The sequence below is a fragment of the Paralichthys olivaceus genome, chromosome 8 (genome assembly GCF_024713975.1).
Source record: "Paralichthys olivaceus isolate ysfri-2021 chromosome 8, ASM2471397v2, whole genome shotgun sequence".
Lineage (NCBI taxonomy): Eukaryota > Metazoa > Chordata > Actinopteri > Pleuronectiformes > Paralichthyidae > Paralichthys > Paralichthys olivaceus.
The window spans coordinates 11,182,686-11,202,163 of record NC_091100.1 but is presented as its reverse complement, the minus strand read 5'-3'; the positions used below and the strand labels follow the sequence as shown (position 1 = coordinate 11,202,163).

Genomic DNA, 19,478 nt, shown 5'->3' with positions numbered 1-19,478 from the left:
TAAATGGATCAATTGAACGCCTGAGAACATGATGTTTGATCCAGTAGGTGAATGTCCTCCCTCCTCCTCCCTGCTGCTGAGTGTCAACATGGATGAAGAACACAGGTGTAGCAGAGGTGAAGTGAGGGCCCGTATGAACCGATACTCCTGCTCCCGTATTGTGGTTTTCCTCCTCTCTCTCTCTCCTCTCTCTCTCTCTCTCTCTCTCTCTCTGCCTCTCCTTTTCTTTCCATGTCGTAACTGCAGCATGCCCCGCCTCCTCTCAGACAAACACACACACACACACTCACACACACACACTCTTTCCTGTCTTCCACACCCGGCCCGGGGGGAACTTCTTTCTTTTCCCCTGCACGGCCCTCACCACTTCACCTGGAAGAAAGGAGCAGGACTACTTCACTTCCCCTCCATCTTCAACTTCTCTGCTAAGGTAAGAAGACGAACCTGCACCTCCACGTCTCCTCCAGAGCCGGGGAGCCAGGTGTGACAACAGGTGCTGCAAGAACACAGCCGGAGGTTTCCCTCGGGTCACACGCAACGTTTTGCAGGTTTTTTTTCCCGCAGGTGTAGTTTCAGTCGAACGCTGAAGTTGACGAAAGCAGTGTTGAGTTAAGTCTTTAGCTTTGAACACCTCCAGAGACAAGTGGGAGCTAAGGTGGCTAATGTTGCCTTCACGTCCCCGAAATTCACACGATTGATTCTGTCATTAAGACTTCAATGTATTTTTATTACTCCCCAAAGTGCAGCTTCTAACGCCTCAATAGCAATATCCTAAAAGTTTTTATTTGAATGCCTACTTTTTTTATTTACTCTAGATACTCATATAGCGACCTTAGAACTCTTTTGCACTATAAACACTGTTGTGAAAACCACCTCTTCTGAGTTATGCTGGTATGGAATTTTATGATTCTAATTATCAGATTAACTTGAGATATGAACGTTAAAAACACACTTTATGGTTCTGTACAACCCTGAAGCCAGTTTGAACTGAATGCAGTAGTAGTGCTCATGCAAAACAATCACCTGATGTTAAAAATGTTTGTATCTGCAGGTGACAGGTGACGCAGGATTTTACCAAATATGCCAGCGTCACTCTGTCTTGCATTTGAAAGAGGACATTCATTCATTCCCCCAGAAATTCTTTGTGGTATCGCTCATCCACTCCAAAAGTTTGTTATTTGTCATGAGGTGTGCCTTTGCCCAACCTAATGATAAGAGATAGAAGGAGAAAGCCACCTCCACTGAGGAGAAACTCATACTTGAAAGAAACATGTACTCAGGTATTACAGTTGTTTGCTAATGTTAATATCAATGTCATCCTAAGATTTTTTTTCATCAGTTGAATATATTGTGTAAGGATATTTTACCGAGTACATCTACTGGCCACCACATCCCTGTTTCTGTGCATTTATCTTGGCTTTTTTAGATTTGCATCCCATTGTGTTCATGAGAACCGTTGAGTTGCTACGGTTGCAGATGTTTTTTCATTTCTATCACTTTAATATCTCATTTTTGAACAATGTCTTTATTTTTTTCATTGTACAGAAGACACAGTATAGACACATATACTTAGTTATATAGTTGCCACAAACTTTTCTCCAGTTTAAAGTTGTAATTTGTTTTTCCTTCAGTATACAGTAAGTGTAGCAATACCATTTATTGTGGATAAAGCAAGAACATTTCTTGATTCTCATTACAATTGAAACTTCAGGTATATTACTGTTATATTTATTCAATTTCACGGGGGTTACGCAATGCTTCATTAACACCAATATTGAAGTGTCTTTACATTAGTGCTGACTTATTGTTTCTGAGGTTCCTCACAGGGCTTTCTTCAGTTATTTGAAATATCTTATTTTAAATCTGCTAGAATGTTTCTAATATCAATACTGAAACCGTGATACAAGGTCTCCAATCCCATATGACCCCTGGTCTACAGTGTCCAATGCCACTGCTCCAGGTGCAGCCTGCTGAGCTCTCAATAGTAAGGGACACTTGTTTATTTTGTAAATAGCCCACCTATTTGTTGTTTTCCAACTGCTTTTGTGAAGTGACTGTTTTGGTCCAATCAGGATTTAGTAATCACCTCTAGGGGAAAAGTTAACTAACCTTGATTAGCCCAAGATGGGTAATAACACCTACAGACCCACAAACCCCATTCAAATCAGCAGTGTGGGGACATTTTGTTCATTGAGGAAACACAAAAAAAGAAGTATGCCTCATAATCAAACAGTTGCTCAAATGTCAAAGACTGTGGAACCGAACCACAGTTACACACCTGCTGCACTTAAAGCATCAAACTTGGACACTGAGAATTCATAAGAATCACAATCAGACCAACTGTACATGAATGACATCAAACCATTAATACTGAAATTCTTAGAGTTGGAGTCTTTCAGTGATGAAAGTGCATGAAGTACCAATGACTGGTTTTGCATAGAAGAAATTAAACATTTCCACTGTAGATATTTAGATTAATGTTAATTTGGATGTTTCATATTAGAGAGATGTTAACTGAGGTATAGTTGTGTCTAACTTTAGTAATAAAAATGACATCATCTACAAAGAGAGGTGCTGTGTTATCTCTATTGTCATTTATAACTTCCTGAACTTGTCTGTTAGCTCATAATGATGATATTGCTAATGGTTCTATGGCTAGAATAAAGGGATGACATTTATATCAGCTGTTTACTCTTGGAGAGACAAAACCTGTCCGGCCTGTTCCTTGGGGTTAATGGTTGTGGCACGGAGGAGGTAGTATGTGAGGAAGTACTATCAGAGGCAAGAGGAGTCCATAAAGGTGTAATGAATGGAGTTGAATTGCACATGGAATTTAGTTTTGTCTATACACGGCCATGGTGAGTTAATGTTGGTGGACGTTGTCCTTCATGCTGAATACCTATAAAGTGATGTCCAGTCCCATGTAACCCAGTATGTCTTGGTTGCATGGGATAATAACAGTCCTGGGTAGAAAATATTGATTTTATAAGAAAACACATTTGAACAGAGACATGTGAGTGGATGAGTGAGTAGTGTTTTCTCACCATGTTATATGGAGATAAAAGACTTAAGCTAAAGCCAGTGTATACACCTTTGTGTCAAATGCTGACAAAGCTTTGAGAGATAAGGGCATGTCAAAGAGACCATGTTGCTATTATAAACAGCTCCTCATGTGCCATGGCATAAAGAGGCCAAGTGCTTTTTCCACTTTAATTTTGTTTTCACCAAAAATGAAGATCTAAAGACTCTTAAACTTAGCTTTACCTTTCTATAAAGTACACAGAAGGGTTAGGGTTAACCTCTGTAGAATAATTGTACCTTTTCACACTGAGATATGTTATTGGAAGAAATCTATCTAATCAGTTTGACTTATGATGAAAGTTCCTAATGATTTAATTTAACCTTAGAGGTATTGGTAGTGTATCTGTCTCTGAGCTGTGCCGTATGATCTCAAAGGCCTTTTGGTTTTAGTTTTTCTTAGTTTTTTTTTTATCAAAGACTGGCTAAGCTTGTTTAGCTAGTTCTACCCTGTGGAATCCTTTGCAACAAATAACAAAGATGAATCCATCTCACTGCATATGCAACATAGGAGGCAAAAATAAACAGGGCTTGGACTATCTTGTGTTTGACCTCATATCGGCTTCTTGGAAGCCACATCTCCCCTCTCAACAGGGTGCACTGAGCTAATGAACCCCTACTGTGGAAGCAGCACGACTGCTCCTCCCGCTGTGCTGAATCAAGAGAATGTTGGTCTAGATTATGGTATTAAAGAGCGATAATCACTGTATCATTACTGTCTTGTGTTTCTAAATGGACTCAAATTTCTTTCTGTGGAAACAATAATTGGTTTGATCTTCAATAGTACACAATACAAAGCTGCAACAAAAGCCAATAAACTTGATATGATATGATATGATCAGAGTTTATAATTATATATTTTTTGTAGTAGGTGGTAGGTGGTTACACAGAAAATACAAATAGCTTAATTCATGCTGTGTTGATCTTAATCCACAGAAAAAACCATCTCCATTCATTTGTCAGGTAGATTTTACAAAATGTGGCCTTCATAAAATAAGCGCAATTATTGGAGGTTGATCTGTCCATATAAAACAGGCCACTTCACAACAGGTAGTAAAAATCAGTATTACAATACCACCAATACATACACCAGTACATCTTTCCTTAATTAATTGCATTTTGTGGTTGTACATTACACAAATAATAATAATAGAAAACAATTACTTTTTAAAGTGTCCAAGTTAATCATGGTACTACTCTCTGGATATTTATTTTGCATTGATATATTATTATTGATGAATTAATAAATTGTACATGATTTAGAGAAAAAGTGAAAACAGTGGATGCAGAAAACAAAAGAAGAAACAGCACTTTATGCTTTTGTGTGCAGTATGAAAATATTGTGCAGGAGATTTGTACACAATGTCTATTCATTGGTGTTACTATGCTCAATAGTTGCGTAAATCCCTAATAATGTGAATATTGTACTTATCCATAAGTTCACACAGTCATCTCACTTAAAGGTCCAGTTTGTAAGATTTAGGTGAAAAGGAACTATTATAGAGGATAGAATAATCCTCATGATGCTTTCATTAGTTCGTTTCATCTAAATTGTTTGAATTGTAGTTTTCTTTAGCCCAGAAAAGACCCTTTATATTTAAATACTTTATATTTTCAACGAGGGGGTCCTGTCTACGGAGGTCGCCATGTTTTTTTCATTAGTCCAGACTGGACAAACTAAACCCCTTTTGAGTTTTCATGACAACTCAAGCTACCACAGGTTATTTTTCATGTTTGGAAGGAGAGGGTGAGGTGAGGAGTGATCAGCTGCAACATGCAATTTCAATACTAGATATCACAACATTCTTCACACTGTACCTTTAATTGTAATAAGGATAGTAGAACGTTTCATATCATAAAACCTTATTAACTTTTTTATATGTATAAGCTGCTAACCCTAACCCTTGTTGAACGTTAGATGTTACACATTGATATTATTTTCCTTAAAATGTCTCTAAAACAGTTTCTTCAGTTTTCTTCTGTTTTAAACATTTGAGTGATTTTATTTGTCATCCCATCTTTGTCTTCACTCATTGTTTCGTGTCCTTTAATTCTCTTAATTCAGATAATTTCCCCAGCCCTCCCTGTGTGCACGGTAACCAGACTCCATTGTTAGTAACTTAAGTCATGACACATCACAGTCCTCAGTAGACAGTGGTTGGTTTCTATAGTTACCGTCAACAGTCTGGGCTGAGAAGTGTTTGTAACGATATCCTCGGGACAATGCAAAACTAAATGGTGGCCACATTGAGTCCTCTTCCTATCAGGCCACAGCTGTTTGCAAAGAGAAACTCCATATTGTGGACAAACAGGTGGTTGATACACTATGTAATCTTGTGTAGATGCTATCAGGGGAGACAATATGGGCAGTGCCATGTGATATAGATTCAAAAGTAATGGTAACAATACAAAGAGGCAATCCTCATCTGATGATACAACAGAAAGCCAGAGATATTGTGTGGGGCTAACAGGAAAAACCACCTCTAACAGAGATGAGGGTGAAAGGTTGCTGGAGCCTGTCGTAGTGAGCAGTGGACGAGAGGCAGGGTACACCATGAACAGGTCATCAGTATAAAACAGAGACGTAGATATGTCACATACACACCTATAGGCATATTACAGTTTTCATTTACTCACAGGGAACTCTAAGTTGACGAGAGTGATGTTAAACCTGTTTGCTGTCCCATTCTTTTTATTTGCTTAACGGGCTGGAACAGTACATTTTGAGGCTAGTTAAATATTGTACTTACACATTTTCAAGACTATATGCACGAATGTAGGCTTTCTCGAATGCTCCAAAGGAGCAGTTGGTTGGTTATATGCATATCAGAGTCATTCATGTGCTGCAACAATGTGTTATGTCGATAGCACCACCTCAAAATGTTACTGATGTTCACTTTGCTGTACAAAAAGAAGGAGCCACCCTTGCTTTGGCCATGGCCATATGTTATACATTGCTTACTGAGTTATATTATGTCCAAATCCACAATGGCATCTTCGCTCTTGGAGTGTCCTTTATAATTTTGATTTCCCTCCAAAGGTCAGAACACCCTGTGCAAGTACAAATTAGTCATTGTAGATATAAATAACATGGATATTTCATAAAGGTTTGCAGTGTTGATTATTAATCCAACTGAGAGGGAGAGTGAGTGTAGGCATATAGGACACAGGCTATGACTCGGTTCTAAGATACCAAGATAATGGTGCTTTGTGTTTGTGTTTGTGAAAAGAGGGGCTGGAGGTTTAGAATGACGTTGGTGCTACCCACACCATGTCAGTGATGGCTATGCACAGTAACAACGGAGGGATGGCAGGTTAATTAAGAGTAAAGGTAAAGTAAGTAGGTTAAGGTAAAGTACTGAGATAAAAACATGTAGGTCTGTTGTCAATCAAAGAAAATCTAGATCGAATGAAATCCTACAAATCAATTGGTTGCAGGGAAATGTAGATTAACTAAATTGCCATTATTAACCTAAATGCATTTTGAATAACCATTAAATACTTGTATTTGCAGTATTTTAAGTAATTTAACCTAAAGTTGAAATATGTATAAAATACAAATATAAAATTTGGTTGATGTTGGGCTTTGAGCTGTAATATGGCAACTTTCTTTTTTTTGGTACATTTTTTTGTAATCTGATTTTACAATATTTAGCCACCCAATTAGTTTTTTGACACCGTATAGGTATAAGTAGAATTCTACAAAAACTACTTGTATAATGCACCATATGTATAGACCATGATAAATGTATCCAACCAATAATAATTTCGGGTGTTGAAGCAACACTGACTCATATCTGCAAAACGTTTGATAATCGTCCTCTGCTTTTATTTTGATCCTAACATTTCTCACTTCTGTATCATTTCAGCCATGTTACTACCTTCGTCTCTACTCCTCCTCCTCGGCCTCCTTTCATGGAGTCCCTGTGCATCATGCGCTAAAGTGATCGTGGTCCCGCCCATCATGTTTGAATCTCACCTCTACATCTTCAAGACTCTGGCCACGGCTCTGCAACAGGAAGGCCATGAGAGCCATTTCCTAGTTTCAGAAGGTCGCGAGGTTCCCCCATCTCCTCACTACCACTTACAGCGTTATCCAGGGATCTTTAACAGCAGCACGGCTGACAGTTTCCTCCAGTCCAAAGTCACTAACATCTTCTCAGGCCGTCTGACGTTTCTGGAACTGTTTGACATTCTTGACCACTACTCTCAGAACTGTGATGCTGTTGTTGGCAATGCTGAGGTAATGACACGGCTGAAGGAGGCCAAGTTTGACCTGCTGCTGGTGGACCCTAATGAGATGTGTGGTTTCGTGATTGCTCATATCCTGGGCGTGCAGTATGCTGTGTTCAGCACAGGTCTGTGGTACCCTGCTGAGGTCGGTGCCCCGGCCCCTCTATCGTACGTACCTGAATTCAACTCGCTGCTGACAGACCGCATGTCTCTGCTGCAGAGGATCACAAACACAGCCGTTTACCTGGTACAGCGCTTTGGAGTTCATTACATTGCACTACCCAAGTATGATCGGATAATGAAGAAACATGGGGTGACGCCTCAAGTAGCCATGGCTGACTTGGTGCAAGGCAGCCAGCTGTGGATGCTTTGCACTGACATGGCGCTGGAATTCCCCAGGCCCACCCTGCCACATGTGGTGTACATAGGAGGCATCCTCACCCAGCCCCCCAACCCACTGCCACAGGTCAGTACTTATGTCTAGTAGTTGTTTCGTGTCATGTACAAAAGGGAATATAGAGTTTAACACTCAAAGAATCTGTGTGTCCTCAAGAGAAGAAGTAGAAGTGGGCGATACAGATAAAATCCTTCACACTGTATATACTTTTATATCATGTTATCATTGTACATAATGTTAAGTTAGTCCATTTTCTGGAAAGTAAATTGACAGCAGTGTCTGCCATCGGGCACATCCATCAAATTAAATGCCATCACGATTCACAAAGTCATATAAAATCCCAATTTAGTCATAAATCAGTCCTGTTCACTGATATGAAACATTTCTCACAGTGGTTTAATACACCAGCAGATGTAAAGGGACTGTTACTGCTGTATAAAGCATATGGCAGAATGTCTGATGGGCAACAGATTTATATCATCTTGTCATATTTAGTAAATCGTCATCCTCTCCTTCAGAGTCAGAGCACTTGTCTCTGATCAGTTAACACTCACATTAACATGTATGTAAATAGAGGTCTCTGTGCCACTAGTGATGCACAAGTAATACAATACAATGGCTAATTGATGCAACAGAGTTTGACTTTGAGATTATGCAAATGTATGAATTCATGGGGGGGGGGGTGTAAAGTCATATTGTCCTGCTTCAAACTGGTTTGGGAGAAGTTGTATGACATACAGTACAGCACATATGTTTTCTGATATCCCATTCAAAGAGGAAATGGTTGTTACCCCCCTGTCTGCTTGTTTGAACAAAAACGACTTGACGGATTACTACAAAACTCAGTGTTAGAATGTGGCAGAGGTCATAGAATAACTGATGAAACTTTGGTGCAGACCTGAATCACTTCCTTAAACATTGAGAGATTGTTTTTTTTTCAAAATTTACCACAAAATGTGGTGGAAGGATGCAGTATAGGTCAGAGAGGAATGCATTCAATGTTGGTGCGAATTTAGATCAGGGGGGTTGATCCAGGAATTGTATTTCTCTGTCTTTAAGCATTTTTTATGCTTATTCATAGACATGTTAAGAAGACTGATATCTATCGCTGCTTTCAGAAAGACATCCTCTGGAGTTTCTCCTCAGGGTCTGGATGTGTGAGCGCTAATGTCCATTTTTGAGCCTCCAGATACCTGTCGACTTTCTGCGGCTGTGTTGTTCTTGTGTGAAAGCAAAACCTCTATAGAAAGTCTGGACCCAATTCTCTGGAGTTCTTTCAGAGGTAATGTGTGATATTTGGTTCAGTTTGATTGAATGTAAGGGGACTAATAGTTCTGAGGTATGAGCTCTACTGAACTGTCAGTCTAGTTGCATATTGTTAAGGGTTTCTGTAATTTTTGTATTTACTCCATTGTCTCTCCTATCACTTGGTATGTTATTATCACATCCTGCCACAAAGGGAGCCTTCATAGATGATGCTGGGGTGAGGATGAGTTTGGGTTGAATGGACATGGTAGATTTTTTTTGAGCAGAGAGGGAGGGCAGGAGGGAGGGGGGTCATGGAGAGCAGAGGCGGGTGGTGACGGGGCTCGGACCAGCATTCAAATGCCGAGGGCGCGGGCCGGCGGCATCTACTGCGGAGGATTTTGGAATGCCACTCCAGCCAATAGGGAGCATTGTGCAGCCTTGTGTGGAGGGAGTTATAATGGAAGTGGAGGGAGAACGAGGCCATTGTTCTGGGCTGAACGCTGGGGACACTGAGACTCTTTTATGGGGTCACTGAGGCTGCGTTGTAGGGACAGTAGGGTCGTGCTGCTGGCACACAGAGCCCAGTGTGCCCCTTAGGTTGCTCCGTGCCAGGGCCGGCCTTAGCTGCCGCAGCTGGACCATTGACCTCCCCTCTCTATTTGTTTCTGTCTCTACAACATGGCCGCTCCCTGATCAGTCCCACCCTTTTAGTCCTTGCATCCTAACTTAAATACCATAAAGAACTGCTGCCATGCAAAATGCACATGTGCACGGACACAAAAAATCCTTCTTGGAGCTGTGAAACTCCTCTGCATCCTTTGACTTCTCCGTAACATCACTGATCTGATAATCAGCTGATGTCAGGCTGTCATATCCCCCCATACTGCCACTGTTAGCACTCTTTACTAGGTAAGAGCAACACTCTGGAGGAGGAGCACAGTATTGTCTTAAGTTTCGTTATGTCGCTAGATTTCCCTACTGAAGTTTTCCGTTTGTAGAAACCAACAAGAACCACAAGATTCCTGTTTTTCCTTATATAGTGCTTAGAGTGTCTATATTTTGGCACCAGTGGAAAGCAGAAGACTTAAATAGTATTCATGCTAACACTCAATAGTAATTATGACTGGGAGCAACGTAACTATTCCATAATTTATTGCCAGAAACATGGCCAAATGCGGGATCGGGAACGAAAACTGGTGAAGTCAGTAAAGTGTGCTGATTAAAAATAACTAGGACTCTGTTTTTAGAGGAACATGCTGTTACATTTTCTCACAGCATCACAAAAGACATTCATTTTACCTTCATTTGTTTACTTGGCTGGATTCTGCACCAACGAGGGATGGAGAGGAAATGAAGGATGATGTTGATGCAAAAAAGAAATAATGGTGGACTTGTAAATGTGTTGGATTCAGTGGCTCTGTGACTCTTTGTCTGGCTCTTGAGCGGTTTTATGATGTTTTGTGATCATCAGGCTTCTGATTTCAAGTCAGTCAAATGATAGGGATGTTAGCTGATGTCTTGGGAGAATACAGTCCTTTTTGATATCATATTTAGACATGAGTTATAAAACCAGTTGCAGCAGGCATATTCCATAAACACAATGGGACAATGAGTTTTATGACATCCTCCCATAGTTGTCTTTAAACCTGTTAATCATTTAGAATATTAGTTTGAGATAAAGATTAAGACAACAAACCGGTTTGTGAAGGGCCTGTTTTTTTTCCTCTGCAGTGGAAATGGCTCTCAGTAGAGGCTCAATAATCCCACACAAACAAAATGAAGTGGTCTGATTCCCTAGATTATATATTTCATTTCTTAAAACAACATAAGTTGTGAAAAATCAACATCTTTGCATTATTCCCTGAAAAATGTAACACGGGTGAAAACATAACCTCCTTGGTGGAGGTGATAGTCTGAGGACCTCAGCTCTTGAATTACAATTAGCAGTTATCTACAGTTAGTATTTTAGCAATCTTCTTCTTCCTTCTCATATTTCAGGATTTTGAAGCGTGGGTGAATGCCACAGCGGAGCATGGCTTTGTGGTTGTGTCGTTTGGAGCTGGAGTCAAGTACCTATCCCATGACATTGCTCACAAACTGGCAGGAGCCCTCGCCAGGCTGCCCCAGCGTGTCGTCTGGAGGTACAGTATTTATTCTCTCACTTTCACTCACAGAGCACACATCTATCAGCTTGACATATGTGATCCTCCTAAGGTACCGAGGTTGTAGTTTCAGATTTTTCCTCCACTCAGCACTAAAGGGGGCTCTGGATGTCAGAGCACTCTCTGTGTATACACCACGTGTTATATGGACCACCCTAAATCAGTTCTTTAGGCCAAAGTCCATATTCCCACCTCACATTTGCTTCAGGGTATTATCTGAGGTTATCTACCTGATCAAACATCCCTGAGTAATGGATCCTAACCTTGAAGAGACTTGTTTTCTCTTCTAAAGAAGAACAATAATCTCCAGATGAAAACAGATTACGATGGAGACACTTTTTAATGAATGTAGAGATGTTTGCATGATTACCATGGTCAAATAAAAGAAGTGATTTATGCAGCACAGTTAAACACACTTTGTTGGCTTTTCTTACTCATGTCTTACTCATAAACGTGATGATATGTAACACACGTCAGTTCTAAGGTATGTGTTACTGCATCGGCCTTACAACATGTGTAGGTTTGTTTCAGCCATAGGAAGGGAACATACAAATGTGAAAAGGGAAACAGTGTTTACATAGGCGGATAAAGATTAAGAGAAAGATAAATTGCTGCAGGTAAGTTATTTAAAACTATGATTATTTAACTTTATAGAAAGACGTTCTGTTCCGTTGGACTGGAACCTAGAAGAATAAACTGATTTGATTTTGGTTGTCAAAGGTCAAATTTTTTTGCATTGTGAACACACTATATCAAGAATTCCTTGAGGAAATTTGATCAAATTTGCAAAAACTATTCACTTAGACTCATGGATGAACTGATTAGAATTTGGTGGTTAGGGTCATGTTCCGGTTGACCTCATGTTCTTGTGAATATGATATTACATACACCCATAGGAGATTTCATTACATGTGGTACAAATGTTCACTTGGCCAAAGGTTAAGGTCACAGTGATCTCACAAAACATGTTTATGGCCTCTTGAGCATGATATCTCAAGCCTGATTTGACGGAAGTTCTAAACATTTTAACCAATTTTCACTTGGACTCAAAGATGAACTGATTCCTTTTCATTGGTCAAAGGTCACAAGGACCTTGTATAAGTCTGGAAAAAAGGTATGTTGCCATTAACTACAGTGGTCGGCGGAAGCACACAACCACTGGATTGTAATTCTACTTCCATTTGATATGTATCTTAGCCACAATACTTATATTGTCTGTGTGTGCTTACTAAGTCTAGGAAGCTAAAGCTGCTGCGATATCAGTGTGTTGGTGTTTGTCATCACTAAACTAATGCAGATGTGTTCAGGATGAATTAAATACAAGGTGTCCATCACACTGTGTGCCTTCCCAGTGAGGGAGATAGGTATGCTGGAAATCCAATCTACTAATAATCATTTACAAAGAGTCCCACAGCAATCATCCATTGCCTGTGGCCTTAGCAGGACAAATGCTACAAGACAGTGCAGACTGAAAATAAACGATTGCTTGTTTCACAAGGTTTTTTTTCATATTTGATCAATGAAGCTGTTAATCTTAAACTCTTATTTCAGTTTATTTGAGTTTGTGATTCATTGACCACACTCAAACACACATTATTTTATGTAATTTTTATCTCATCAATGTTTAAAGAAAATCGAACTGTCAACTGGACACTAGATCTTCTGTAACCATTCTGGTATGTCTCGAGTCGTGTATAACTGATGTTGACGGCAGGAACAAAGCCTTTGGTGTTGAACATATATACACATTGTCTCCGAGCCTGACTTTTCTATAGGTGTATGTGTGGATTAATGTTAATGGTTAACATGTTCCTGTGTGCAGAGGTTAGTGGCTGGTTCATAATGTCACATTCCACAGTTTGCAGTGATGTCACAACTGACCAAAAGGTGCAGTAACCTTCACAAGGTGTCTCTGTGTTAAACAACAGTCCAGAATAGTTAAAGCTTTGAAATGTTTACAGAACAGTTCAAGTTTTTGTGGATTTAGTTGATGGAATGTTACTCCTTTGTATTGTTTTTGCAGTGAAAAATGTGTTTTTTCATTAATCTTTGCTTTAGTAAATGTTCACATGGTACAGTTTCATTTTTAGATTTTTGTTTTCACCTTTTTAACAAAACATGTGTTTATATTGTCCAAATGAAAATGCAGTACATAACATTTAATACTGTTCACAAGGGTTTACATTTTGCCTTTAATTTAGGTTGATGAGTGGTCATTCAAGACATATTTATTATCTCATTATTGGTCATTAAATCATCATAATCATAATTTCCACATTACTGCTGTGTTGTGTCAGACATATTGCTGCATGGATAAAACAAATGCAGGCCAGCAGTAAATCCTCCCTTAACGAGGATTGTAACGATCAGTTTTTATTGAATGTGTTTAAGACGATAGTGATTTATTTTAATGGTCATTATGGAGGCTGCATTTCTAGGAGCTGTTGCTGAACTGTGCTTGGTAATACTCAGAAGTGTTTTTGTGATTTTATTGCATGGAAGAGGTTATGAAACATGTGGGGTTGTATAGAGGTGGGGAACGAAGATGCATGGGGTGTAACTTCCACAGGAGCTTAGCATGCGAGAAGCAGCAAGTTACAGACTTTGAGAGGTTGGAAAACTCTGTGAAATTTAGTGGCTGACACTCAGACAGAGAACTGGGTGGAATCAGTGGAGGGACTTAAGAGGATCAGACTGTGGTTGGAGTGTCTGTTTGGAAGTAGGTGGCTGTCAAAATGCTCGCCATGGTTGCTGCAATCTGGGTGAAAAGTACTATGTGTTGAAACAACGACATTTGACCTCCAACGTGTGTTTAATCATTTGTGAAAATTAACATTTTAAGTTTATTAGATTTCAAAGGCAAATGAAATGCACACTGTGTTCTCAAGCACTGACCTTTCATGGTGAGTGATCAGATAATGATGCGTCACATGTACGTACCTGACCCCCTCTGCAGGTGAGGTGAGACAACCATCTGAGACTTGTAGCCATAAGACTTTTGTGAGACCCAAGACCTTTTTTTTTAAATGTTACATTGAATGCTAATTGGCTTCCACTGAGAGGATGGAAAAGGAAGAGGGCTGGTGAGGGATGGAGAGAAGGCCAAATGAATCTTGTCATTGATAATTGGCTGCATGAATGTGGGCTTTGATTGGCAGGACAGTGAATTGGTGCCTTGTTGGACAGAGAAAGAGAGATGAAAGAGTCTGGGTGAGTGAGGGAGGGAGAAGGAGATGGACAGATGGGGGTCGTAATGTAGCATGCACATTTATTGTATGCTGCATTTGTCGGAGAATGCTTCCCACAACCAAAAAAAAAACACTTTTTTCTTTTTGCTTGGAAGAGATCACGTTTGAATTCCCCCTTTGTTCACTTCTTTACCATATCAATGTTTGACACAACGGCTTCATTTAAACATATGTGCATATATTATCTCGGACAAATACTATACATATATATCCTACCCTCACTATGTGGGTATGAAGCCAGACAGATATGTTGCAAGCTAAACACACTGAAGGTTTAAGACAAGAGTTGACTACTGAAGTTTCTACTGAAAATAACTGGGAAACTAAAATATCTATGAAGAATGAGAATATTTAGATGAGATGTATAAAACAATAAGTACATTTCTTTGTGCATAGCAAGGAAACAACTTTTATGAAAGCATAAAGTAGCTATCACATTGTCTATCACATTTCTTACATTCTACTCAGTGCTAAAAAGAGTCCACAAGTGTAAAAGTAAAATGATCATGGAAGTATGATGATAAGTATTTAAGTATGTAACAGTACCTCCAATGTTGGGTGATCAGACGTCCCAGCTTTCTGGGGACAGTCCCTGTTTTTTTGGGACCAATCCCTGGCTCGAGCTGTCCTCGGAAATGTCCCTGTTTGTAACTGTGAATAAAAGCAGATCAGAGAGAAAGACCAGGCAGATGTTCCCCAACTAAACGAAGCGAGAGAAAAGAGAGCAGAGAATTAAGTGTGAAGGTAAAGAAAAGGAGGAAGGAAGCCAAATAAAGAAGAGGAAGAATGGAGCCAAGTTAAGTCTCTTCCGACACGTTTTTAAAAAAAAAGTTCTTTCTTTACTGAATGATCCATAGTGTGTGATGATTTAACTGACACGGTTAACAAAGTAGTACTTTTATCAGTCGACCTTTCATCAGTACGACAGTTACGTTTACAAAATGACATGAAACCTAATTTAATCCTCAGGCAGCCTGTATAATGTCAAGGTGAGGTGAGCCCAGCAGTAAATAAATAGCTGAAAACAAAACTGGACTACAAGTAAAGGAAGCCAAGCCCGGGCCTACTCTGCACTGTAACATTGCAACCCATCATTTTTACATTTGATTTTTGTACACATTAAATAAATGAGATCTAACATGTTAGTGAAAGTCAGAGGTTGTGGTGGGCTGATTGTTTCCTGTGTGGACAAAGCAACAGGTGAGATGTTGCCCCTGGCTTCCAGTCTGTGTGCTAGTCTCAGCTAACTGGCTGTAGCATTATGTAAAATATAGATATATGAGATCACTGATCCTGAAAGTGAAAAATCATATTGTTATTATATATTATTTAATGTTGAATATGCTGGCAAGCTGTCCAGGATTTACCCTGCTTCTCGTATAATGTCAGCTGTGATGGCTCTAGCTCCCCCTGTGACCTTCCAAAGGGTAAGTGGCTGAGTTTGTGGATGGATTTAATGTTGAAGTTGAGTTGGCTCAAAGTGGCATATGTGCACAGTTCTCCTTTAATCACTGGCATTGACACATTAGAGATAAATCAAAAAATACTATACAACTCACAAAGTTTATTATTAGTTTCACACTGTGATGACTACAGGACCAGTTAAAAAGTGACAGTCACAGCTTTGTGTTTCTCTTTCCTTCATGATTTCCTTTGTTCCTCAGATTCTCTGGAGTTCCACCTAGTAACCTTGGCAACAACACCAAGCTTGTGGACTGGATGCCTCAGAACGACTTATTAGGTGAGTTACATTACAAAAATAAAATATGTGACAGGAAGTTTTACAATTCATTGTTCAGGAGCATTGACAGTGAAATGTATTTTCAAGCACTTTGGTATGAGCCAAGGGTGCTTTTCTTGAACATAGCAGATTTCTTCATACACTGACTTCAGACATGTTTTGACACATTACTGGTCTATAGTGTTTTTCTTATACAAGATTCTCCTCTGGGGTGTGGCAGTGGAGGTGCTCCTCACGTACCTAGTAAATAACCACAGAAGCTAGTAGAATGTGGATGTGTGAGCCACTTTGTGCCAGTCAGGACTGAGGATTGTACAACATGCAGATATTGACAGCTAGTTTTGTATTCTGCTACAGTGAAACAGCATGTGGTTTAGACAGCAAATACTGAAAACGTCTTTCTGGCTTTCTGTTGGGTGAATAATAGACATTTTAAACGGCAGGTCACCAAAAAACAATCAAATTGATCTTTTCACATATGTCTGCTGTGGCTCCTCCTACCACAGTGTGTTTATTGGAGTGAAATGGACCACGGACATGTTAACTAAAATATCCACAGAACTTGTGAGCTATTTTAAAACAGGAGTCCTTAAACTGTTTTACTGACAGAGATGAAATAAGAGACGCTGATTGTGATTGAAATCTGATTATTTCGGTGATGCTACAGTTTTTTAGCCCTTCAGTAAATCATACTGAAACCATCCCTATTCATTCTGTGTTAGTTAATTTATTGTAAATGACATGTTTAAGGGACTGATATTTAAAAGTGCAATTTGGTGCAGATCCAATAAAAATTCCAGATCCATTTTATTTGAATGTGGTTTCATATGGGGACAGTTGGGCCCTGGCGGAGGTTTACACTCTACAGTGTGCCACTAAATATATATAGAGCAAGTAAATAAATTAAATTTAAATTGTTGTCCTCACAGATGCACTGGCCGAGGCTGCATGTTATTTTTTATTGTTGAAACTACTTTCATTCTTTCCTCTTACTGTAATCCTCCCTCCATCTTCATGAAGTCAGGAGCAACAAACTAAAAAAATCTAAAAACAAATATCAAAATGAAACAAGTGACCTTATTCAAACGAACACAAAATAATCCCCCTCATGCTTCCTGTCAATATAGGCCATGCCAACACAAGGGCGTTCCTGAGTCACGGCGGTCTGAATAGCATCTATGAGGCCATGTACCACGGGGTTCCAGTGGTGGGTGTGCCCCTGTTCGGGGACCACTATGACACCATGACTCGTGTGGCAGCCAAAGGTATGGGTGTCATGCTACACTGGAAGTACATGACCGAGGAAGACCTCTATACAGCCTTGACTAGTGTCATCAAAGACACCAGGTGAGAAGTCACACAAATGCTTTGTATATTAGTGTCATTGTTTATCAGTGCCATCTAGTGACTTGTCTCTGGAATCACAACTCTTTTATATCATAATATTAACCTTTTACTGTCTCTTTTTCTATATTTGATTGTTTCCTGATATAGTTGTGCCCTCTAGAGTGTTAAGATATAGTCCAATGAGACTCCTTATAATGTCATCTTACCCTTGTCTCCTCTCTGTACCGACATAGGTACCGCCAGCAAGCAAGCCTTCTTTCCAACATTCACAAAGACCAGCCAGGCCATCCTGTGACCAGAGCAGTCTACTGGATCAGCTACCTCCTCCGTCACAACGGTGCCAGCCACCTGCGCTCCGCCGTGTATGAGGTGTCCCCCTACCAGTACTTCCTGCTGGACGTGATCATTACCGTAGCAGCTGCCTTGGCTCTGACCGTCTTTGCTATCCACCAGTTGGTACGGTTGTTTAGAGGGAAAGTCGAGGATCAGGGCAGAGGAGGAGGTAAAACCAGGGATGATGCTAACATGGCCAACGGACATTGCCATAATGAGAGCATGGCCAACGGGAAACACAAACGCAATGGCTCCTTGAAAACCGAGAAGAAGATGAATTAATGTTTGGAGTGGCCAAGAGGGACGAGGAAGAAGTTGCCCCAAGGACTCAGCTCTAGGTTTGGTTTAGTGATTTTGTACAAGCTTGAAAAGAAAGCTTTTCTTAGGTCTGCGTCAAGAGGCAACTGCTACTCCGAGCGAGAGGGTGTTGGAGAATGCACAATGCAATGTGTGTGGGGACAGAACAAGGCATTGGGTGCTCAGAATCTGTGTGTGTGTGTGAGTGTGTGTGTGTAGGTGTATTTGTACGTGTGCACTGAGGAAAACTTAACAAGAACTCTTAACAACAGCAGCTAGCGCAACGCAAAACCAAATTGGAAAATCATTGAGGATGAAGCAAAGGAAAGACACATCAGAGGACGTTGTTTCTACATGTGTGTGTCTTCTCCCCTGCGTGTTCTCTGTCGTCTTCCTGCCTGAAGAGGGGAAAATCCTGAGCGCCAACCCCTCATCCTCAGAACACAAGCACGAAACATTTAGGATTGAATGTTTTTAACTGGACAAGCTCTGCTTCAAAATGTGTAAATACAGGATAAATCTATTTATTACTGTAAAGAAATGCATTTTAAATGTGGACCTGTCTTCTTTTAAGTTATTACATGTGTTAGTGGTGTGATAGCATGGTGGTAGACACTCCCTCTGCTAAGCCAATATACACACAACACTGTGTCCTTCATATTAGAGAAACAAACAGAGTATAAAGCAACAGTTATTGTAATGCCTGGGCCACACTGAGTGTGTGTGCAGCACATGACGGCCGTCTCTCCTGCATCTGTTCACACAGGGAGCGTGTTTGCTGCGTTCCTTCTGCAGAGCTGCTATGTGATATTCTTTTACTTTGAAACGGGTACAGGATGTGTTGCAAATATTTATATATTTGTGACATATTCGTTAGATAGAAATTGAAAATGTGGTGAAAGATGTTTTTTGTGTTTATTTTGCTGTGAACCGTCGGTGGTACGCAGAAAAAATAGGCAAGACCCCAACTCTTGAGAAGAGCGGCTCACACGCAGGAGATTTGTGTCTTGAGACGCGCCGCTCTCGTATCCAGTGTGGCCTGGGCGTTAGGATGCATCATACACCTGCGCTGTCGGCCGCTGCAACCATCCACAATATCACAGGGGTCTTGTTTTTCTATTTTAAACCTCATTTGAACATATTTTTCAGCGTTTCCCTTTTGATAGTGTGAACAAGAGACAGTTTTTTCTGGTAGAGAATAAATCTACTGATATCTGTTTGAATTATCAGTGTGAAAAGATCAATCATGTTATTATCAAAAGATATAATAATAATAATGACTGTAACCTCTGCTGATACTGTGGATAGGCAAGGCTCAGCTGCTCAGGTGGTCTTAAACCAGGTGATGAGTCAGAGCATCATTGATTTACCATCACTTGCCTCATCAGTTCCCC

The 19,478-nt window shown here is 40.1% G+C and overlaps 1 protein-coding gene across 1 annotated transcript; it reads left to right on the top strand.

Annotated features, from left to right (window-relative positions):
* Positions 1–289: 289 nt before the first annotated feature.
* ugt8 (UDP glycosyltransferase 8) lies at positions 290–18,208 on the top strand. Its single transcript, XM_020100433.2, has 6 exons — positions 290–430; positions 6,948–7,777; positions 10,955–11,097; positions 16,031–16,107; positions 17,235–17,454; positions 17,688–18,208. The coding sequence occupies exons 2-6, from the start codon at positions 6,950–6,952 to the stop codon at positions 18,067–18,069; spliced, it is 1,650 nt and encodes a 549-aa protein (XP_019955992.2). The 5' UTR covers positions 290–430; positions 6,948–6,949; the 3' UTR covers positions 18,070–18,208.
* The last annotated feature ends 1,270 nt before the right edge of the window (positions 18,209–19,478 follow it).

Excerpts from the sequence above, each read along its gene's own strand:
- ugt8 (XM_020100433.2), top strand. The coding sequence starts at position 6,950 with ATGTTACTACCTTCGTCTCTACTCCTCCTCCTCGGCCTCCTTTCATGG. Across the intron at positions 16,108-17,234 it reads GCCTCAGAACGACTTATTAG|GCCATGCCAACACAAGGGCG; the intron begins GTGAGTTACATT and ends CTGTCAATATAG. Across the intron at positions 17,455-17,687 it reads AGTGTCATCAAAGACACCAG|GTACCGCCAGCAAGCAAGCC; the intron begins GTGAGAAGTCAC and ends GTACCGACATAG.